The following is a 23,957-nucleotide window of genomic DNA, read 5'->3' as shown; positions in this document are numbered from 1 at the left end:
ATAGACCGTGCTCGTCCCTAGTTTGGTAATCCGATGGAGAGATTAGCAAGCAGGCAGCATTTGGGTCGGATTATCGAGTCATTAGAAAAGACTGGTGCTCCAGAGCCTCTCTCATGTGTTAATGTGGCTTTACAGATCCTCAGTCTGCGCAGATTGTCTAGATTGTGTTGAGAGTATATACAGTAGATAGTCTTTCAATATGTAAATAGGGCCACATGAACCTAATGCCCCATTGATCTGTTTGTATATTTGTTGTTTTGCTGCCATAAAGAATACACCAACCTTTATTATTTTTTAAAAATTCTTTAAATTGTTTTAACTAAAAGAAGAAAATATTTGCATTGATAGATAGATAGATAGATAGATAGATAGATAGATAGATGCGTTTGTATTTATAGATTTTTTTTCTTGGGTGAGGAAGTCCCACGCTGCAATGCTTTAAAACTGTTTGAAGTGTATCACACGTAAATGTCTCCTATATGACAGTGAAACTAATCAATGTAGTCAGTTTTTTGTTGTTGTTGAATTCCCACTTCGTGTTTATATGTTTATTCCAGGAGAAGCGCTATTTTCTTTTTATTTTTGATTTCAAAATTTGCAATTCAACACCTATCATCGGAATATATTTTCATGTATAACATTACTCAGCATTTTTACTGAAAGCTTTTTTTTTTTATTCCTCTAAAAAAAAAATAACATCATCCAAGCAAAGCAATGACACACAAACTCTGGCCTTGAGGCAGGTGAACCTGAAGACAAATGAGTTTCTGAGAAAATGCCTCAGCACTCTATCTGTAGAGCTAGATAAGCTGTTGAATTTGGCGCTGTAGGTCAGTGGAGAATACCGAGGTATATGGTCTTCATGCACTTGCAAATCATACAGCTGTGATGTTCAGTGATGATGGGATTTACCCAGGATCAGGAGGAAGCCAGAGAGCTTACGAGTGTGTGGGTGTCTGTGCAGGGGAATACATGTATTTACAGTATGTTATGTGGATTTTGGGTATTTACTCTGTAAATATCGGCCGTAATACACACAGCTCAACTGTGTGTGTGTGTGTGTGTGTGTGTGTGTGTGCAGTTGTGTCAGGGGTTGGGGGTAGCTGGGCAGTTCATTGACAGCAGATCAATGCTGCTGACACACTCTGTGTCAGATGTGCTGATATGGTCCAGTGACCGCAATATCAGTTTCAATTTCTCTAGAGTGGGCAATGGACCCTCTGATGAGTGTGTGTGTGTGTGTGTGTGTGTGTGTGTGTGTGTGTGTGTGTGTGTGTGTGTGTGTGTTAGTGTTAGTGTATGGGGGTGGTTTGTAATATTTATACAATATTATTTAGGATCATGTGTCAGCAAGAAGACATGTTTTCCAATTCCATACTGACCCAGCAGTTCTTGAATTAGTCACAACCACTTGTCACTTTACTTCCAGGTCGAGCCATGCACTCAAAATCACTCTCCCACACACACACACAAACACACTATCTGATCTATGTTCCCAAAAACCTTCCCTTTTGCTGCTGCCTCTGCATACACCATGCCCCAGTTCCCCACCCCCATCCCTTTTTGTCAAATAAATTGCTATGTGACCTACTTCCCATTTTGCACCATTTCTGTCATGTTCAGATATTACTGTTTGAACATGAGTGATTTGCTTTGGGGCATACAGTATCAAAGAAAACACGGTGTGTATAATATGGGGCATATTGTACTGTAAAGTGTAATGACTGAAATGCATTTTAAAAAATATGGACAGTTTTTTTTTGTTGTTTTTTTCCAATTGTGATTTGGTGTTGTTACAGCGTGGCAGCTTCTTTTAATGTGTGGGCAACACGTTATGGCATTTTTTAAAAAGGCTTTTGTTTTTAAAATTGTCCTTGTATGATTTGTAATTAAAATACATGGTTCACGTATTTTCTGATTAACACATACAATAATACTCGTAGCCCTCATAATAACAGGATGTCTTTGTGATGGTCATAGACTGGGGAAATAAGGTAAATCAATTTTGCAGCCTAGTTAAGCAGAAAGCACAGTGGTAATTTTCAGTAATAAGCATGGCTAATTCATTGGACCACATTGCATTTATAACCCAGTTAGGTCTGCACTAGTTGGCATCCAGTATTCTGTTTGGACTTGAGGTGCATTTTTAAAAAGCTCCTCACGATGAAGGGGATCTTGTGGCATGACATGCTGGATCCCAAATATCGCGTGTACGCAGATTGTGCAGCGGCAAGCGTTGGGAGTAATTTTGTTGCTGATCATTTATAGACATGCCGTTTTTTCATGTGTTACATGACTTTGTTTTTGTGTGTTCACATTCAATTTCAGCATTAATCATAATTTTGAATTACATTTATATAATCAGAATTTAGTAGATACATTACATTTGTACATATTCATACACAGTCCTATATGAAGTCCTTCACAAACCGTTAAAGGATCAGAACATTCCTTAAAAGGTTTCATATTTCTCGTTCAGCATTTTAGGATTCATGCTTCATAACATTTGAATAACAGTGTGTGTGTATATTTGCATGATTGTGTATATACTGTATATGTGTGTGTGTGTGTGTGTGTGTGTGTGTGTGTGCGTGTGTGTGTGTGTGTGTGTATCAGATCAAGGCTCCCTCCTGAATTTTCCCAACCATGCAAGGATGGTATCAGAGACCACACTGACCCTGATTTATTGGGATCAGAATCCACATGACAGCAATTAATTTACATCCATTAACTACAACGCTCTCTCTTTCTTGCTCTCTGTGGACATTTTGCACTCTTGCACAATCACTTCGAACATTCTTCGTTTCGCTCCTCACTCACCGACTTTTTCCTTTCTCAGCATGTTCTGTCGCTCTCTCCCCTTTAATCAGACACTCTCACTCTACCAGTCACTCTCGCATCTCACTGCTCGTTTTCCTCAACGTACCCACATTCCGTATTCCTAATCCGTTTAGAAGACCTTTAGCATCCTGTCCTAACTCTGTGCATTAACATCTGCTACACAAACGATAATGTCATCAAGTTCGTATTACGTGTGTGTGTTTGTGTCTCTTGGGGGCATCAGGAACCTCTGGCTGGCTGGGAATCATATGAGTGAACCCTATAAATACTCATTATGTTACATGTACTTAGGCTTTTTAATAACAGACTATCTGTGTAATCAGAACAAATTAAACAGTGCCCAACAAACTGGGTGATTATGATTACACAAGGAATGTGACATTAATTTTACAAACTCAGCATCTTGTGATCATTTCAGCCGATCCTCCATGCCGTTTTCTCCTTAAAGCATCCAACTCATGCAGGTTCTCAAGCTCAAGTGTCTTTTTCTCTGCCCCTTACGATGAGACACTTTGCTGGCCTATATCTCTCGCTGCCTGTCTACCTCTCACTCTCCATTCTACCAGTTTCTGTCTGCCAAGTGCTTTCTGCTGGCTTTTCAACTCAAGAAAGGAGATTTTGCTTGAGGGAGAATTCGCCATTTATTTCCGGAGACAAAAAAATGAAAAGGGGCTTTAGCACTCTATATCTTTTCCCCTTTTTGTCTTCATTCTCTATGCATTTTTGCTCTCTGCACCATTGTGGACTCTCTTCATCCAACTCGTGCCTCCATGCACTCTGTCCTCAGGGTGAGAGGACCAGGATAGCTTGGCTGGCTAAATGCACTCGGGGCTGGACGATTGGGACAGTAGAGTGAACGATGAACTCTCTCATCTAAATTCCTGGTCCATCTGAATTGAGGAAGCACTTTCAGACAGTCACGGACATGCACGAAAATGCTCACATACACCATTACACCACTGCGTGCATACCATTACGGCAAGTACAGCACGTCATACTGTATGCACACTTGCTAAGTAGTCATGCATTACCGCATGCTCGTATGCACACATATACAAGCGAGCATTTCATTATAGAATAGTGCATGTGCTCGCTTTATTCCAAATGTATTCTACAGAGAGAGACAATGCAAAAATCCTTTGCTCACATCTCTTAACCAACATAGCTTGGGGACAGGTTCTACCAGTATCTGTTTAAGGATTCGCTGAGGATGTGTTGGGGGTGGAAAAGTTGCAGTTGGCAGCAGGTAGAAAGACACTGCAAGGGGAGCGGGGGTTCACAATAAAGGATTTTAAACCAAAGCCTCTTTGGTAAAGAGGAGGGAGGGGGAGAGGGAGGGAGGAAAGAATGGGGCTGTGGGGGTGGTGGATAGATACAGGATGACACAAGGTCCAGATTAACCCTAATCTCAGGCCTGGTGGTTTAGGTAAGGCTGAGGGACTGGAGGAAGCTATCCCATGGCAGGTGGTCATGAGGAGGTTAAAACTGGGAGACGGTTGGAGGCACTGGGTGGATGAGGATGGGACAGGGTGTTGCTAGGGAAGACAGAGAGGAGAGAGAGAGAAAGAGAGAGAGACAGAGGTAGAAAGAGATGCAAGCGGAATTAAGAATTTCGATATCTCAGCTTCCAGCGTGCTTTATTCGGATAGAAATAAAACCGAAAATCCAAAATGACTGACCAAAAACAGGAACAGAGAAGATGTTAGGGATCGGGGTGGGGGGTTGCACAGTGAGGAGAACAGCAGGCACTGTGACGGTGGCTGCAGGGTGATTGGGTGGTTGGTACATGGTGACAGTGGCACATGCCCTGGTGCATGGGATTAGAGGGACAGTCAGTAATCTGCTGTTTAGGCTGTATGTAGGGCAAGAGTGGCTTAGCCCAGCCACTCTTAGCACGGGTGGAGCGCGAGAGGGAGAGGGAGAGGAAGTGGACTGGCGTTATATAGCTGCACTCTCAAATCAAATCACCTCTTGTTTTCTCTTTTTGTCTATCTTTCATCTCGCTCTACTTGCATATAGTGTCATATGATATCAAAAGTTCTACCAGCCATGCTGAAATGTATCAAAATGCAACAACTAAAATGTGCAAAGGAGAAATGATTTGGAGGGACTAGAAGCACAAAGAAAGACAAAGGTTATTTTACAAATTGCTAAAAAGTTGTGATGGAGATAAATCTATTGTATATATTTGTAAAATTAATACAGTGTTCAACAAAAAATCTTTTAAAGGGCCACAAATACATACAATGAATACAGCCTTCAGTCAGAAAATACTATACTTAAGTTTATTTAGGTACTTTCACTTGAGAATTTTCATTTTATGCAACTTTGTACTTTTACACTCCTACATTTAATAGATAGATATTTTACTTTTAACTCTACTACATTCATTTTGAAGTTACCAGTTACTTTTCAAAATAAGATTTTACATGCAATTCACCAGTTTATTGATAATACTGAATCATTATATGTTAAATAACCCAACAGCATATAAATCAGTTCAAATTTGCTCCATCTTGACCTACTCAACTTTTAAATGGTTGCATACGTGTTATGTATTAATGATAGTGGGCCAATAATATAGTATTGTAACACTGACAGATAATGAGTACTTTTTTCTTTACTTAAGCACACTTTATTGCCAATTCTCCAGAGATTTTACTTGTAATAGAGTGTTTTCTCAGTGTGGTATTGCCACTTTTATCTAAGTAAATAAAAAATTAAATGATAAAATGACATTTCTTCCATCTGTCTGCTGAACCTCATCATCAGAACATTTGTAGAGAAAATTGGTCTGAAAATAAATGCTCCCATTGACAATACATGTAAGATATTTGACTAAATTAGAGATAATTGGGTAATACAAAAGTTTGAAGTGAAATTAAGACCATGTAATTTCCCACAACAATGTAACCTGTGTGCACCTGAAGTGCAGGGCTCAACCACTTCAATTTTATTAAAAGGGACAAACATCCAACAGAGATCCAAAATAATACAGTCTGAAGGGCTCACGAGAAAGAGTCCCAAACAATTCATGTAGAGCAGAGCCTCTCTTCCCACTCATGATCAACAAATAAGAGCTATTAAACTTAAAATGTAGTCCGTAACATTCCCCACAATTCCGTATGAAGCCCTTCAGACGCAGAAGCCCTCAAGGTTTACAAAATAAGCACCACTTACACAATAAAATTTTACAATGAGCCAAAATCACAAAACAAATTAAATCTAATTCTTTAAACCACTGAAGTAATACATACAAGTAACACAATAACATGATAAACTACACAGCAACAATTGGCATATTATCTGTTCAGAGAGAAACACATCCCAACTAAACACATTTTACACATCAATAAAGTTCATTCATTTATGTCAGTAAAGTTAATTGAAAAGAGAGAGAAAGGAGCAAGAGGATTTTACGTTGCATGATCGCCCGGTATAACATATCATGGCCTCAGCAGAATGTGTGTTTACCTGTGTATGTACTTTCTGCAACTGAAAGACACAACAACCATCTTGGAAAGATACCACCATGCAATCTCCCCAACGCCTTTCATGTCACTCAAACAAACCCCCATCTCTTCTCTCCAGTTTCCAATGAGCCAAGTGATTTATGTCAAGTGAAGTCAAGCATGGGCCAGCGTATGAATCAAAATTTGTCAAGTTGGCTTTTCCCACTCACGTCTGTGAACTGATACAGCTTAGTTTTGAATATGAATCCCCAGAGAGCTCCACGTTGCTTTTAACTGACTATAGCTTCAGCAGAGCAATCAAAGCTTTTGTTTTTCACACCATCCCACAATCCCACCTGCTTCGGCGAGACGATGGAGGGCCCTTTGAAAACAACGAGGCGGCATGATTTATTATTCTAATTAGGCGATGTGAGACTTTAGCAAAGCCACAATTACACTAAATCGCCAAAACAGTTTTCTGGTTGGCTGGCTCCTGTTCTGTTCAGATGTTAATCAGAGGTAGCTATTGAGTCAAGGTGCAAACTCACACTATTGCTTGGTAATATCTTCAAAAAGCACACAAACAATCAAACAAACAAACGCTAGAGTCCTGTAGTGAAATATGAACATGCATTTTGGCTCATTAAATGAAATTGCATTGAACTGTCTAAACCAGGTAAACATAAACAGGAACATGCAGCTTTCCAACCACCTCTCAATCAAACGCAAAGGACTTAACGTGCCACGATACCCAGCTAAAATCTACTGCGGCGTTTAATTCCAGGTCATTTCATAATCTCTTTGATAGTCACTCACATCTGCACATCTCTTCGCTCTCACTCACTGACAATCAAACAGCTGCAAGCTGGCATACTCGCTAAATCCTCCAGTACGGCACACAAACAACACACACACACACACACACACACACACACATGCACACAACATATTCAAGTGCCCATTAGAGAGCACACACACAATGGTGCACACAAGCTCATATACACACACATGCCCACGTGCACACAAGCACCCAGGCGCAAACACTTATGCATGCAAGTGCACACACACATACACGCACACACTTCTACTCAACTGCTACAGCACTCATGCAAAAAACTGGTTTTATTCACCGCAGATAGTCCTGTGAATTAAAAGTAGAGCCTCCCTTCATCACAGAGCAGAGAAGAGACTCGGGGGAAAATACTTAATTTATTGATCATTTGTTAAAGCAATGCACACATATATTCACAGGTGCAGATGTACGTGCAGGGATGAAATTCACACACACCACAGGCTCCCTGTATGAATTCATGTGGTTCCCATCCATCCCTGTTCATCTCATCACCTTTTTGTCCCCTCCTCCCCTCTCCCCTTTCTGCTTCCTACATCGCCACACACCCCCAAAACACCCCAATCATCCTGCATCAACAGGCATGTGAACCCAGTGTTCGGTTCATCTCTCTCTCTCTCTCTCACTCACTCTCTCTGCCTGCTCTATTTTCATCTGTGTGCTTCCACTCTCCTAGCTTTCGGGTAATTACCTGGCATTTGCATTGCAAAGTCCCCTGTGCCGCCCTCAGCTCCTCCGCAGGTGATTGAGCTTCATTTCCCCGGCAGATAAGAGAGAGAGTCAGGGGAAGAGAGAGGAAGAGAGAGAGGAAAGGGGGATTGCAGCAGGGTGTGATGTTATTCTGGCTTGCAGAATATAGGAACAATGCCCTGGATTCTTTGTAACTGGTAAATTGGCTGGTTCAGAGCGAGCACAAGAATGATAATCCATCCTCATTGCTATCACATTACTGATCTGGCCGTAGTGAAAGTGAAATTTAAAAAAAATCAAAAAGTAGTAAAATCACCTCTGTGAGTGGCCTGACCAGGGCAGGCCTGTGACTTTTTACATCATTTTAGGGCAATTTGCCTTTACTTGATAGGTACAGGTATAGTTACAGTAGAGAATCAGACAGGAAATGTGCTGACAGAGTGAGATCAAACGCAATGAAGCATCATGTCATTTCCTCAGCCAACGATGTTGTTATGTTATGTGTTATACATCTTTGACAACTATGCCACCAAGATTCCAAACTCTTGGTGCCTCTTGTCTCAAGCTGTAACTGATGATTTATTTCATTAGGGATTAATTGTTTGGAATACAAAACATCAGAAAATGGTAAAAAAAAAAAAAAAAGAAAAAAAAAAGTTTCCTTAAGTCTTCTGTGACTTTTTTAAATGTCTTGTTTTGCCGACCAAGAGTCCTGAACCCAAATATGTTCAGTTTACAATGACAAAAGCAGCAAATCCTTACCCTGGAGTTTTTTCTTGCTTCTTTCAGTCTAAGGCTGAGACACATCCTGGTCATTAACATTCAGCGTTGCACAGTTGTCCAGACAATTGATATGACTTGCTTGAAGACATTGCCCTGCAATTTCTAACTTTCTGCAGTCTAAACTACAGCAAAGATGACATAGCGCCTAGTGTTCTCATTTATGACCTTAGTGTCGTTGGTATGTCTCAGAAATAGCGTCGAGTAGCCAGGTAGGTTTGAAGGTTTTATGAGATTTATACGTTTTATGAAGTGACCGACCCGACGATCCCTTGTAAAGAGCAGAAATTGAGAGTCTCTCTCAACATTATAAATGTGCATGTTTATACTGTTGTTATACTGTTTCCACACCCCATCATACAAATGTGGTTAGATATCATATTACAATAAATATTTTTCTGAAATCAAAAGACAGATGGAGAGGCCCAACATGGAGTGCTGTAGGGTCAGATGTACATTAAATGGTATTAAATTGGCAGAATATTGTAAGATGTGCTAAAATCACTAATGGGACAGTTTATGCTAAATGGGAAGTACACTTTAATCTCTTTGTAGAGGAATCATCACATGGTCAGCGGTGAGTATACAGACACAGCAGTGTGACTCCTGTTTTCTCCACAGATGTTCTTTAACATCTGTAGAATACGTGCAGATCTTTGCTGACGGTGAAGTTCTTGCTGGACTAACTCAGACCTGGCATGTAAAATGGTCCACCAAAGGACAGCTCCTCTTCCATACATCCACATCCACCAGGAGCGCCTCCCACAGAATGTGAGCTGATAATTGGCGAGAGCTCATTTGCATGCAGAACGGCGTGGATATTTATTTAAATTTAATTTCGTTCCCGCACACGGTGCACTGTAGGCTTTTGTGCCAAAGTCACATTAACCCCTTGATTAGTTAATATGCAGTGCACGACGGTGCCCACGCGCGATGAATATTCATACTGATGGCGTTTTCGCCGCCGTGTCTCCTCCCCTCTCCTCCCCTCCGCGCTGTAAAACGCTACGGCGTCGTGCAATGGAAGCATCCCGGAAGACGGTGCCATCTTCACAGTTGTCCTCCCAAACACAAACACACACCGTTTGGCTCCTTCTGGTTTCTGTGTCGCTCGCTGCCGCTGACTCAATGGCAGATAAGACTCAGCTGCCGAGCAGAGACCGCGCTCTGAAGGGAAGGGAGGACAAAATGGTCGTGGCAGGTAAATAACACACGGTGACAAGCTGTATCCCCAAAGATGGCTCGGGCTGACACCTGAAAAACTGTCCACGTGGGTGAATTACGTGCCATGAACGCACGTGAATGACCTCGGAGTAGTTCACGTAGAAAAAATGTCCACTTGCTGCTTTATTCAGGAATAACTGATGGACGTCAGTATTTACGTGCTTCTGCTCAGTTGTTACCTTGTTGTTGTTCTAATTAAAGACCCATTTGATTAAAGTAAAGATGTCAGTGTGCAGACACTCAAATGGCAGGTAGACACAACAGTTGCTGCTAATGTGGATGACTCAACTTTCCTCCAAACATCTGTTGGGTTTTTTACTAACTTATTCTGCAAGGTGTCATGTGCTGAAGGCTTCCGCCTACGCCTCCTCAGCAAAGTGTGTGTGTGTTGGTTAAAAGTGGAGTTTGAGCTGGAAATGGCTCATTTTACAGATCTGAACACTTTTAGGCAAAAAAGACACACAGCAACAGGGTCAAAACATCACATTCAGATGAGAATCACAGGATATGTCTTTTAAAACTTAAAGAAAAAGCTGGCAAAAATATGATCAAACCTAGTGTGTGTTTACATTGCAGCACGTCCTACCAGCTGTGAGATCTTATGACTCTTAATGGGGAAAAGTCAATCTAAGCTGTGAATAGTGGATGAAGTACACTGATACCTGCTGATAGTGTTACCAGACTCTGGATTAAGTAACAGGAACACATGATTCTCAACAGAGTGTTTTCACACAGTTCACTTCCCTTATCAGCAGCCATTTCTTCCTTTGAATCGTGACCATACATAATCTAACAAACTTGTTCATGCAAGTACGCCCTTGGTAGATTTACTGTAATACTTTTTAGCCTGTTTGGTGTTTTGCAATTTAGTTTTTGGACAGGAGTGAAATCTCTGAGTCAACCAAGAAATCTGAAGAGGCAGCAAAAGCCTGTTGTGATGTTGCAAAAAGGTGATGATGAAATCAGAGCTGTGTGGATCAAGTTCTCAGAAATGTATTTTTTTTTCTCAGTTTCAGTGCACGTAAACATACTTGAACCTTTATTTGCCTCCTTAATGTAATTTTATCCATTCTTGCTGTTGAGTGCCAAGTCAAACCTTCTCTCTTGTCTCAGTTGGTTTAATTTCATTCAGCTTTTCATCAGGCTATTTTGGGACAAGAGGGCTCGTAGGAGTATGTGACAAAGACGAAACGTGGCACGATTCGAACCTGGTCGCTGTCTTCCTGTCTTCGCCTACGCACACTGAGGCGTCCACAAAGTGCATTGTGGGACCTGGGTGTGAGTGCATAGGATGAAGTGGTGCCGCAGCGTCCAGGGGCCCATCTGGGCATTATGCGCATGAAAGCTCCGCCCCGTCGTAAGTTCCTGCTCCGTCTGTCGAAGCAGCTCGGAGACACCGCATGGCAGAAATCTGTTCCTCCCCTTTCACCGTGGGGGGCAGCTTAGGTGGGGACGGGGTTGCTCTAGCGTGTGTATGTGTGTTGGAATAGCACGCTCCTGTGTTTGTCGGTGTGGGCCAATAAGCATGAGTAATTTAGGGACTGCAAGGACTGTCTTCACATATGCCCTGTACAGTCCCAGCCTTGTGTGTGGGTGTTTGCATTTGTCCTCTCTCCACAATGAAGATCGCTAATTTTGAAAGTTGCTTCTACCCCTCCAGCCCGAAGCTCCTTGCTCAGACATCCTAGTGTCCTGTGTTCCCTCCTTTGCTCCAGTCTGTATAATGTACTCTGTGACCTTGGCGAGAATGATCCAGTGGCAGATTGCTACATGGTAGGGGCACAGTAGCTATTATTTTGAGTCAGTGCAGGATAGACTGCCAATATTTCTTCCAAACAGGATGGGGGAGGTCAGCTGACCAAAATCAATCTCTGTTACATGCTTCACTATAACTCTTTATAGCAGGTTCATGGCGAAGATATATTTCTGGCATTATTTCTCAGTTGTTTTTTCATCTCTACTGTCTCCCGTTGCCCTTGCCTTTTTTTTTTTTACCTTTGCAATAAAACTCAGAGGGGTGAAGAAAAAATATGTAAGTAAATGAGAAAACATGCAAATTAAGTATACAAACAGTAGGTGAATAAGTGAGAGAGGTTTGCTCATGGGCAGCGCTGTGGCTCACTGATTAGGCCCATCGCCTGAGCCCAAGAACATCCTGTGTTCTGCTCAAACTGTAATGTGGAGCATGTATGTTTTCCCCATATCTGCATGGCTTTCCTTCCTGTGCTCTGGTTTCCATTCCTCAGTCAGTCTAGTTGAATTGGAGACCCTGAATAGTGTACCCTGCATCTTGCCCAATGCATGCTGGGATTGACTCTAGCCCCCTGTGAAGAATATAAGCGTTATAGAAAATGGGTGGATTTGCTGTGGTAAATCGGCAGAGTGAGAGTGTAAAGTTATATTTTGTTTTTGGGAAATGTCCCTTTACTGCAAAGTTAGAAACAATGATTGTTTTCTGCCGATGAAGTTAATCCTCTTCTTTCCTCATCAGATGGGTGTGTCATTAAAGATATTTGTGCAGGCCCCAACAGGATGTGCCTCCATCTTGTTGGAAGGAGCTAATGGAGCCAGGTCTATAGCAGAAGTAGTCTTCTCCATAGCAACTGTTTCCGTTGCTAGGATACAGTATGTATGGAATGCATGGATGGCTTCAGAGTCTAGACAGTTTGTCCGACTCCGAGCAGAGGCACCTTTAAATGCATGTGAGTGACACAGTACCAAGTTTGGTTGATTGTTTTAAGGCCACAGCAGCATTTCTTTTACTTAACTCTTGCTGTTCTTAAAAATCGACCACCTCCCACCAGTCTTGCCTCTTTCCTCCCCTCCCCTCCCCTCCTTTGCCCCACTCTTTCTTCCCCTACTCATCCTCCCATACAGCAGAGGGTAGTTGGCACCAGTATAAAGCATCAGCCTCCTCCGACGACTCGTGCCTGACTCTCTGCCAACCTGTGTGAAGCTAGAAAGAGGAGTAGCGAGAGGGAGGGAAGAGGAAGAGGGAGAGGGAAAGAGAGAGAAAGGATTTTTGGAAGGAAATAAACAGAGCAGCCTGGAAATCGACCTTTCCGTCACCAGTTTTGGCATCCAGGGATAGTACCTCTCGGGTGTCTCTGCATGAGGGGGCAGCAGCGCTTGGACTTCAGTTTTACGGGTGAGAAACACGGGACCATGGGTAAAATCGAAGGGTAACAAAGACTAAATACCCACCGAAACAAGTCAAACTGGACAATATTATCCGCTAAGCAACAGATTGTTGTGTCCTTGACTGATGGTAACCATGATACAAGCAAAATGGCAGGGCATCGGGTCCGATGTTTTGGTTCTGGTCCAGCCGCCTACAACCACCAGGCTAAAAGCAACAAAAGGTGACCAAAGTATTCCGCTTCAGTCCCGCTGTACTGTATAGCCTGCACTGCGCTTTTCAGATATCCTCAAAAACAAAAGCGCATAAAAGAAATCACGCCCATATCTCATCCAAGTTGGAAAAAAATCCTTTTCATGAATCCTTCCCCCATATTCAGCCTGTTTTCTTCTTTTGTAAGCTCAGTCAGTCACCCTCCCTGCTTGTTTTTTGTCGTCCTCTGTTCTTTCTTTTGCTGGCGTTGTGAGGCAGCGTAGTGAGGGTATTCAGCCAGTTCTTTCTCTGTGCCTGTGTGTGTTAGGTGGGGTAATTCTGGCAGAATGGGGTGTGGGCGCTGGGCTGGCAGGGGGGAATGCTGGGCTAGGCACTGTGAAAGGAGCCAGCCTGGCACCACCTGGACCTCTGCCAGCTGCTCCATGGGAGAAATACCCACAGCAGAGGTTGGTGTGTGAGTGATTGTGCGGCTGATTGCGTGCTCGTGTGCGTACAGGCGGGTGTGTGCGCGTGTTTGTAAGAGGAGAGTGAGGGATGATGGGAAGGTGGTGTGAGGAAGCGAGTGTGAAGTGAAGATGGAGAGCAGCTGAGAGAGACGAGAGGGCGGGGAGGTTTGGCTTGGAGTTGGCTTCTCTGGACAGTGCTGTGTCGGCGTGTTCTTGGCTGTCTTCATTTTTACCTCCTTTTTTGTTTGTTTATTTGTTTGCTTGTTTGTTTTCTCTGTGTTCTCTCTTGGATGAAGTACTTGGTCTTTTTATATAGCGCCCAAAGGCATGGTGGTCTGAAAGCCAAAAGAATCCTTTACTGCCTTTCTGCTACCCTCATCTGTTGCTTCTCACTGGCTATTTACTCCTATTATTGTTTTGGCAGGCTGATCTCTCCTCCTCCCACTCCTCCTCCTCTATCGCACACTTGTCTCTCTCTCATTCTCTCATTTTGTCTCTCTGTCATTTGGCAACTTCACTACTTTTTATCTCTGTGGCCAGAAACACAGGACAAGAGGATGAGAATGAGCACAGGATAGAGACGAAAACGATGAAGATTTTTCCTGTCCTCCCACCGTCTTAAGTCACCCCCATAGACTGAGAATATTTAGCCAGTGTAGTCAATGACACAGATATACTCTGATTGCAGCTGACTGTGCCTGTGAATATGACCTGGCAGTGCCAACCAACCTGCTGCTAAAAGACAGAACTGTCGCACAACAGGAGGGAAGGAAGGTACTGCCTGAAGGCAGCCAGGCCTCAGTGACATTTTAGGAGTCCTTTATGCTTCTGTAATCTGTTAGCGCATAGGAAAACCAAACAAGTTTGCCTAGTATCAAAAAGTGCCCTTAAGGGGGCACGCCACGACAGGTGTTATCAGACCAAGTGCCGCGGTGCTTCTTTTGCTTCCTATATTCTTCAAAACACTTGTTAATCTGTAGAGTCCAGACACAGCACTGTTTCTTTTCAGTGCTTCTGAACTATCTGGCTTTACTGTAATCACTCAGTCTGAAATTAACTGCAGGTAACTGGTCTCTGGCCTGTTGTCACAGTTGGAGATCATCCCGGGCCTATCTAGGAAATGAACTGTTATGTCCGTATCAGATTAGAGATTGTTTGTATTCAGGTCAATGTCACGCATCTCATCTCTCCGCGGCCAGAGAGCAATCACACATTGAACTTAGAGCAAGCATCCATTATTGTTATGTGTCTAAGCTTTTAGTGTACCCTGTGGCCTGTTTATCTGTAGACTAATATTAGTGGTTGCAGTACAAACCAGCCTTGCTTAGTGGAGATTTGCACGCTAAGTCACCTCAGTCTTCTTAAACCCTAATCCTCCTCACACATCTGTGGGATACACACACACACACACACACACACACACACACACACACACACTTCCTTTTTAGCGCTCTAATTCCACACAGCACAGTTGGCAGTAGAGTGCCACCCCCCTGCCACTTCTCAGCACTCCAGTTTGTTTTACTTATTGAGTATTTTTAACATGCTGAAGATTAGGACACCATTCAGTGCTCGTGAGGTTATACAAGCACGTGCCCCTGAAGTGTCGCCCATTGGTTCGCTTTGTGGATATCCAATGGTGCCAAACTTAGCACTTAATACACTCACACTCAAAGACGTATAGTAGAGTAAAAGATAGATCCGAAAATAACTGCGTGATTGTGTTTAATTGTGGGTATTGAGGAGAGGACAGCAGGGATAGAATGGCGGTCAAAGCCGTTTAATCTCTTAAATGTCTTCCAGTTCAGAAGCCTCTGCCTCTGATCCGCTGGCCTGGGTCAGCCTGTAACAAAGTGCAGACCTACGAGGCCTAGTTGAGGCAGCTAAAGCGCCTCTTTACTCACATGCTTTAATTTGTACTGTGTTAGGATCTGATTTCATATTTGCACTGTGTTCCCTTTCACAGACAAACATGCAGTCAATGGGAATCCCACTGTGGAGCCTTTTCCAGAGGGCATGGAGACCATCATGTTTGGTGAGACTGCACAATCACACATTTTTGTAATCAGAATCAACTCAATATGGAACCCTCTGTTTCCAGTTTGTAGTGATTGTAAATGACTGAACATTTTAGCATCCCTCTGGTGTGATGGTATGGTAGTACAGAAGTGTGTTTGCGTGTGTTTGCATGCTGTCTTTATGTCCAGGTTTGGGCTGTTTCTGGGGAGCCGAGAGACTTTTCTGGCGTCTTCCAGGAGTCTTCTCCACACAAGTTGGCTACGCTGGCGGCTTTACGCCAAACCCCACTTACCATGAGGTCTGCTCAGGTAATACACTCTGTGCCTCTCGTATATCTTTGCACATTTTCACATATGCATACCTTCAACACTTTGATATATGTTACTTGATTTTGTTGAGGGTTGGCTGGACATCTTTGTTTGATCAACCAGGGTTCAAGAGATCAAAAAATGCAAAGGAAACTGAAAAAGATACGGAGTCTGAAAGGGTTTTTTAAGTACAGCGCTCTCATCCTCTTGCCGCCTTGCCTTCATCTGCAGTCAACTACTCAGAATGCACTGCTCCAGATGGGCTGCACCCCCCGTCCCCACCCCCCCATGACCTACTTGTAAGGATTGGGCTCTGTACTGTGCTGTACTGCGGCGTTTTTTGCCAACAGAGGTTACTGTGTATGAAGCGCCGTAAATGGGCTTCTTTCCCCGAGACTTAATTTGGCAAACATGAAGGAGATACAAGCTTGAATTCTGTGCATTTGCTATCAAAGCCCTTGAAAATGTTTGGCTACTGGTCTACGTCCGAATTTTTTCTTTCTGTTTTCTTCATTGTGAGATTCAAACAGATTCATGTAAGGCATTAATGTATAATTCAAATGAGGATGTCTGCCTCTGTCTTATTCCGTGTGCCTCTTTTGCATTTTAGGAGTCGTGAGCGGTTACTTTTTCGGTTTCTCCATTTCCGAGGGCACATCATTACAGGCAGGCATGGAGTCTAGGTGTAGGCGCAGCATGGGGGACATGGAGAGGAGGGGAAAGATGCTTTGGGCTTGGCTGGCAGATTTTCTGAGCAAAGCCCTTCAAGGGATTGCATGTTTCCTATCTGTCTGCCTCTCCCATTCTGTCTTTCTGCCAGCTTCCCAGCAACAAGATGGTCACCTATGAAGAGGGACGGAGATGGAGACAGATGACAGAAAAAAGAGAGATTGAGAGCTGCAGCGAGGGAAAGGGTAAAATAAACTTTTGAGGGGAAAGAAAATTTGAGCAAAAAGTGTGAGAAAGCATGGTTGCCTGTCCATCGGCTGAGAGAGTGCAGGCGTCGCTCCAGTGGCCATGACGGAGCAGAGCACTGCGACGGCATGAGACCCGAAGAGCTGTCAACACAGCCAGGGCAGGACAGACAGCTGGACAGACAGACAGACAGAAAGAAGGGGCTGATGGAACTGTCAGCAGAGCCAGGGAAGGATGGAAGGACAGGCGGATAGGTGGACGGTCTGACGGACAGAAATAGGAGAGGTTGAGGGGCAGTCAAATTTGTCTTGGGAGGACAGACGATGCAGACAGCTGACAGATGGATAGAACGAGATGTTATTACCAATCAGCATATTTTATCTAAACTAATTCACAGCATCGTCCAATTTGCAGTATGTTTGCAATACAGAATCATGATGCTGTAACACTGTGAATAATCATCATAACTAATTGCCAAAAAAGTTTGCAGAGGTTGACAGTGTCCTCCAAAACAACCCTTATGATCATCTTCTCATCAATGATGTCTGCTTTGCCAAAGTTTAGGCACCTAAAACTACTAGATAAGGTTAGGGAAAGACTGCAGTTGCTCATGGTTAACAGAAAGCAGTGTTGGTACAGGACAAGGAATGAACTTTGTCAGTCTACTTCGTCAGTGTCACCTGTTTTGTTGACCCGACCATCCGCTGTCACCTCCTCCCTGAGACATTTCAAAAAGGCGTAACACCATGCTACTTCCGCCACACCTACTTAGAGAAGTAATTACTGTCACAACCACAAGAAGAGGATTGTAAGGGAAACATAAACACACTGAAGGTCAATTCAAATGTTTGAACAAGAAACTGTTGCTGTCTTATTTCTGGCGAGGACATTCTCTTCATGAAATCAAGTTTTACTGCATCCAACAGCAGAGGACAATTAAACAAAAGGGCAGCACGGTGGCATGGTGATTTGGGAGGCCATTCTCACCCAGAACACTATTCACGCTGTTTAAGTGTCCTTCAGCGAAACATTGAATCTCTAGCAGCTTCAGTGGATCTGGTCTGCATCACTCCTCTGCCTTTTCACCCCCTTCAGATGGGACAAGCATGGAAAATCGTGGTGCATATTCACCTGCTTTTTTCCCCCACAGTTATTGTTCTAAACTGCTCAATGGCTGCAAGCCTAAGACTTCGGTCACTGCTGGCTGTGACCACAGCAAATGTATACATGAGGCAAGAATATATTGCAAACCCCGTCCCACAGTCTTGGAGGCTTAAAATTTGTCAGCTAATTAAGCTTACCTTGGCCTTTGACTATATAAGGAGGCCCATGTGCTTACTGTCTACTCCCTTCCTACAGTTGAAGTCCACCCTGCAGTCTTTTTTCTTCCTTTTTTTTTTTTTGCACTTGCACATTCAACACCTCCACACCAAACATGAAACACATCCATGCTTTGCTGTCATGCCTAACATCGCTGACTTACACACACACATTTATGCCATCCTCAGTTTTAATAAATTAAATTTTTTTTCCAAATATAACCCTCGTGTGGACTCTCTTCTTGTTGCATTCTTTGAGAAAAATCTGTAACGATCATACCGATAAATCTACACCTCTCTGTTTCAACAAAAACTGAGCATTATAACCTTCATGAGGGGAATATCATGTGTCTGAGTTATGTGTGAACAAGAGATGGATATTGCCACTGTTGATACAGTCCTAAGCTAACACGTTTGTATTTATATATAGCAAAGGTATATGTTTGCACTGAGGTGTGTTGGTATACCTTTGCCAATGTGTGTGTGTAAATGTGCCTGCATGTTGGACCTTAAGCATCCCCCAGTCTGAGAATGCCTGCAGGCAGCATGTTGAAGCTTTAGGGTCTTGGCAGCTGCAGTCGGGAGCGAGTGTCTGTGTGCTTTTGGCAACTTTCACCATAAGCTCCAACCTTAACTGTGCTTTCTCTGTCTTTTTCTTTCACTGTATCTGCACCTCTCTCTGCCACACTCTCCCCCCCCTCCATTATGCCATGAGCAATAACGTGGCTCTGTGTGGATTCAACCTGAATGTCCTCTACCCGTGGCACATGCTCTCGATGACACGTACACCCAATACACAAGGATAATATTCATAGTCTCTCCTTAGCGATTTTCAACAGGCAGTTTTTTACAGTTTGACAAGACATGCAGGCATCATGATTTTGACTTCTGTTGTGCCCAACAATTTGCAGCATTTAGAGGGAAAGAGTAGAACGAGGAGGTAGCATTGAGTCAAACTGACCTAAGTGAAAAATGTCATATAACTTGATTTTGATTGTACATCTTTGATTCTCCTTTAGGTCTGACAGGTCACACTGAGGTGGTGAGGGTGGTCTTTTCCCCTAAAGACATCAGCCTCGAGGAGCTCCTCAGATGTTTTTGGGAGAGCCACGATCCTACACAAGGTAGCAACACGCACGTACACACGAACCCAAAAAGTCGCCCTCAAATGAGACCCGTCCCGAGGGGCACAGGGTGTATTAGAGCAGAAGGATGATGCCCAGACGTGTGCCTGCGTGTGCGTTGTGGGGGGAGGTCTCATGGGTGTAAGTCAACGCCAGACAGTGTTAATGTGTCTGAGATCCAGCCATCCATGGAGATACTTACCAGTGTGGTGCATGTTTAAGCCCAAACTGCTAGAACCCCTCTGTGTTGGAGCATGTGCATGGCATGTGCTTTATCCAGTATAAACCACTTTTTGTCAGACACTTCACATTTGTGCTTCTGACTGCTGCAATATACAAAAATACTTTTTTTTTCTGGGTTGGACGATGTCTGTGATTTTTTTTTTTTGGTTTATAGAGCATTTCTTGGATGATCTTAATCCTTTGACAGCAATTCTGAAGTTAATTACTAGAAACTTGTAAATATTTGCTGAATACTTTTTGACTCTTACTTTTTGTTGGGTCCTGATCCATATTCTTACACAACATACTTCATACAGAGTGACGCATGTATTCAACTTCATACCATTTGAATCCTCATCTCCTCTCATCTTTAATGACACACGCCTCTTCACCACCCATTTTTCATCCCCCCTCCAGCAATGGCAAGAACCCCATCCCCCAAAACCCATCTCCTCAAGTCTCTTGCTCTCTTGTTTTCTATGCTCACTGGAGGAGGTGATGTAAGAACATTAACGCACCGGGAGGACACAGGCAGTGTGTGTGTGTTATGTGTGAGAGGGAAAGGACAGGCAAAGAGGTACTCTGCTCACTCATATTGAATGTAGGGAGGGGCATGACAAGTTGGGAAGAGATGGATCAAAGATTCATAGGCCCGACCTTCAGCCTTAAAACAGGCTTGTGCACACACACACACACGCATACTGCACAGCACACACTCAGTGACGTTGCCACTGTCAGTTCTGCCGTCTCCGTTTTGCATCTGTCATCGTTGTTTTTACACTGTGTGACCTAAATACACAAAAATGTCAGCCATGTTTGTCCAACTAGATACCTGCATAAGCTGACAGATCAGCTGTACGTTTTCACATGTTCTTCACGTTCCACCTCACCTGTTTAGCCAGAGGTGGGTTGATTTTAAAAAAAAAAAAGAAGAAAAAAAACAGTCAGCCAGTGGAAGAAGAAACTGTTTATGTTGAGGTTCTTTCGAGAACCACATCATCCCGATCAGATGCGATTCTTCTCCTGTTCACCGTAGCTAAGGGCAGAGACATGTCTTACTACGGGCAAAGGCACAAGCACAGTCGAGCCGACACGCCACAGGGCAAAGGCAGTGAGGCCAAAAGAGTAGTCATGCATTTCCCCTGACTCACTGCCTTGTCTCATCTCATGTTTTATTAATAGCATGCAGCTTATTGACTATGCACTCTGCTAGTTGTTTTTTTCTTTCTTCTTCTTCTTCTTCTTCTTTTTTGTCACAGTTAAGACCAGGCAACATATTCCGAAATAATCACAAACTGAAACATACATGTTTTTTCGAGGAGTGTTACTCCTTGCACGTGACTTAAATGTGAATCCCTGCTGTTTCTCTCTCTTCTCCGATTCTTGGTTCACGTGTAGTAGAAATTCCTCTGATTTGACAAATGTGGCGTGGAGTGGTGGAAAGGGGCCCGCTGGCTGTGCCTTCACGCATGCTTAAGCTCCAATTTATTCTGTCCACCTTAGAGCTGTGCTTAAAAGAGAATGGAGAAATTAAGGAAGTTTGCTCTTTTCCCTTTCAACTGCACAGATTCACTAGAGATCATCATATATGGAGGCGAGCCCAGGAACATTATGAATTCTGTTTTCTCCTGACACATTCAACACTGAGCCCATCCTGGCTTATATATACATACTATGGTGGAGTGCACGTGGAACTGTCATGTACACATGCATATTCAGTTGCATGCAATGCTTCCTTTTAATGCGTGCATGTGAGTGCGTATCTGCAAATGTGCATGCACATATGTGTGTGTGCGTGTGTGTGTGTGTGTGTGTTTTGAGATCTGTGCCTCTCTGCTTTGCCTCAGTTCAAAAGGGTTTAGTCCCGACAACGTGATGTCGGGCTGCGTTAGCTCCACCAATCCCAGCCTGGATAGCAACATTAGCAGCCAATCAGAAACTCCCAGCAGCCTTTGCTGTGTGCCCTCTTTCCATATTCAGCAACACTAGTCTCAATCTGCTGGCTTCCCTGGGATGTTGCATAAAGACCCCCCATTCAACACGCTCCCAAATTATAAGTTTCTTATTTCTGTGTTCAGACAACCCCTCGGTAACATACATGCACGTGTGTGCATGGAAACACTCAAGCACAGAGGAGACAACTCTTGACAGTCAAGGTGGCATCTGAATGTCAGAGGGCAGCAGCAGTACTGCTTCATCATGGGGGTTGAAAACATGATTTGATGTATTTAGAATGATCACTGCTAAGATGCAAACACATCTCGCTGTTCTTTCACACACTGCAGATCAATTGTGCACACATTTCCATACACAAGCATACTGTTCACTTCACATTATGCACAAGTGCTCATTATGCCCACTCATAGACAGCTTTACTCCATTTGTGCGTGCATGCGAACAAGCAGAACACACACACATACACTGTGTGTGCAGAGAGTGGCAAGTCACTTGGCTTACTGGGTACTTCCTTGTTACAGAAGGTAGGCCCTGTGTTAGTCCCTGTATTCCTGTCTCGTTAGCTTCCAGCGGGGTATAAACGCACCTTCTCTGGCCACTTCTTTACCCAACCAACTTGTCAACTCAACCCTCTATTTTACCGTCCTACCACTCCCATAGTTTCCCTTTTTGCCCTTTATGCAAACATAAGGTCACCTCTGCTCTCCCTTTTTCTGCGATTTCTTATGCCTCCTTTCTCTTTCTATCCATATTTCCTCATTCTTTCCTAGTTTCCCGTTCTCTCCCGTTTCACCCCCCACTCCACCCCAACCCCCCCCGCCTCACCCGTCTCACCTGCCCCCCCCAACCCTGTCCTCTTTTCAGTGAGCGGAGCAGAGGGGCGAGTGAGTGAGCAAACGGCCTGGAGCCCGTCAGCACATCCGCAGAGCAGCGCAGTGAGTCGACCGCTCCCCGAGGCCATCCGCTCATCATATAAACACACTCACATCCACTCACTCCACTTTTATCTCTTAGTCACTCTCTCCTCCCTGCTCCTCTTCCTCCCTCCCCCACTTCCCTATTCTCCCATCTCTTCCTACACCCCCACCCCTCCCCCGTCGCCCTTCATCTTAACAACCGAGGCTTTTCCCCTCTTCTTTGTTTCCTCCTCATCTCTTTTCCTCTCCTTTCCTTCCTCTTCCCTTGTTCCCTTGTTATTTTTTGAGGCCATGCAGTATTTATGGTGTGGGCTGCTGATGCTGCGTCAGTGAACAGGCATCACAGGCATACTGCAATAGACACAGAAACACGAATGCACAGCTAAGATGGCCGAGGCAGCTGTCCTCATTTTGAAATGTACGCACGTACATGCACACTCACCCTTGCAGGTAGACTGTGGTAGAAAAGAGATATATTACAGATTTATTGAATGGGTAAGTGCAATTCAAAAAATAATTTATGTTGGTCATCTTTAATTACTCGAGCGGTTTGTTTTGTTAATTTTGTAAGCTGTGTTGTGTAGTCACTTTATATGGTATAAGTTACAAAAATACCGTATCACATGGAGTATTAAAATGGCTTATCACACATACACACGCACATGGATAGGGTCAGATCACAAAATAGACATAAATCAAGCTGCCCTCCATCTGCCAAGTCACGCTTTCTGACAATTAAAATGAGCATGAATATTCCTTTTATATAATATCATCACCCCAGCTGGCTGCGACACACGTCAATTCCCTGTTGGGGTACCCCGATGTCCCCCTGTGTCACCACATCCTTCAATTTAGGGATACCCCAGCCATCTAAAGCCAAACCCCACAGGAGGTGACCTTGACCTGTGACCTGTCACCTCTGCCACCCCCACACATCTAACCCAATCCCTTCCCTCTCCACTGGTTGGCTGAGAATGGCTTGCTCATTACCAGGTGTCAGTTATTGCACCCTCTCACACTGACAGCCCTGATTTATGGAGATTGCGGCACGTGTGTGCACACTGTGGGGGCTGAGTTATGTGTGTCCATTTGATTATGTTGAAGTTATATGTTTTAAAGCCACAAAGTCATTTTTTTTTTTTTTATTAGTCTATTTAGTTTCGTCAGACAAATCGACTTTTTCCCCTTGTATGAAAAATAAGATAAGAACCTAACCGAAACAATATGGGAGAAATTAAATGGAAGGGGTTTGAGGGGCTGACAAGTAAGACAGAACCAAAAAATAAAGATGGTTTCAACTTCAAAAAACAAAACAAAAAAAAAGATTAAAACATTACATCCCAATCTGAGCTTTGATTGTTGATTAGAGACAGTCACCTCAGCGTCAGTGTTTTGCATAATGATGACATAGAATACACAAAACACTTTTGAGTGTTGGAAAATTGAGTCTACATCAAACAAAATCATATGAACTGCATTAAACGATTTTTGCTCTGAAATAACGTGCAACATATGAGTCAGTACACTCTTACGAATGTATTG

At 43.5% G+C, this 23,957-nt stretch overlaps 1 protein-coding gene across 1 annotated transcript in view; it reads left to right on the top strand.

Annotated features, from left to right (window-relative positions):
• The first annotated feature begins 9,636 nt into the window (after positions 1–9,636).
• Positions 9,637–23,957, top strand: part of msrab (methionine sulfoxide reductase Ab) — a 31,258-nt gene continuing 16,937 nt past the window's right edge. The window contains exons 1-4 of the mRNA XM_070842291.1: positions 9,637–9,814; positions 15,602–15,670; positions 15,843–15,962; positions 19,216–19,320. Of these exons, the coding sequence (XP_070698392.1) occupies positions 9,742–9,814; positions 15,602–15,670; positions 15,843–15,962; positions 19,216–19,320 (367 nt within the window). The 5' untranslated portion in view covers positions 9,637–9,741. The remainder of the gene's footprint in view (positions 9,815–15,601; positions 15,671–15,842; positions 15,963–19,215; positions 19,321–23,957) is intronic.

This window comes from Pempheris klunzingeri, chromosome 13 (assembly GCF_042242105.1).
Source record: "Pempheris klunzingeri isolate RE-2024b chromosome 13, fPemKlu1.hap1, whole genome shotgun sequence".
Taxonomy (NCBI): Eukaryota; Metazoa; Chordata; class Actinopteri; order Acropomatiformes; family Pempheridae; genus Pempheris; species Pempheris klunzingeri.
This window is presented reverse-complemented; position numbering and strand designations above follow the sequence as displayed.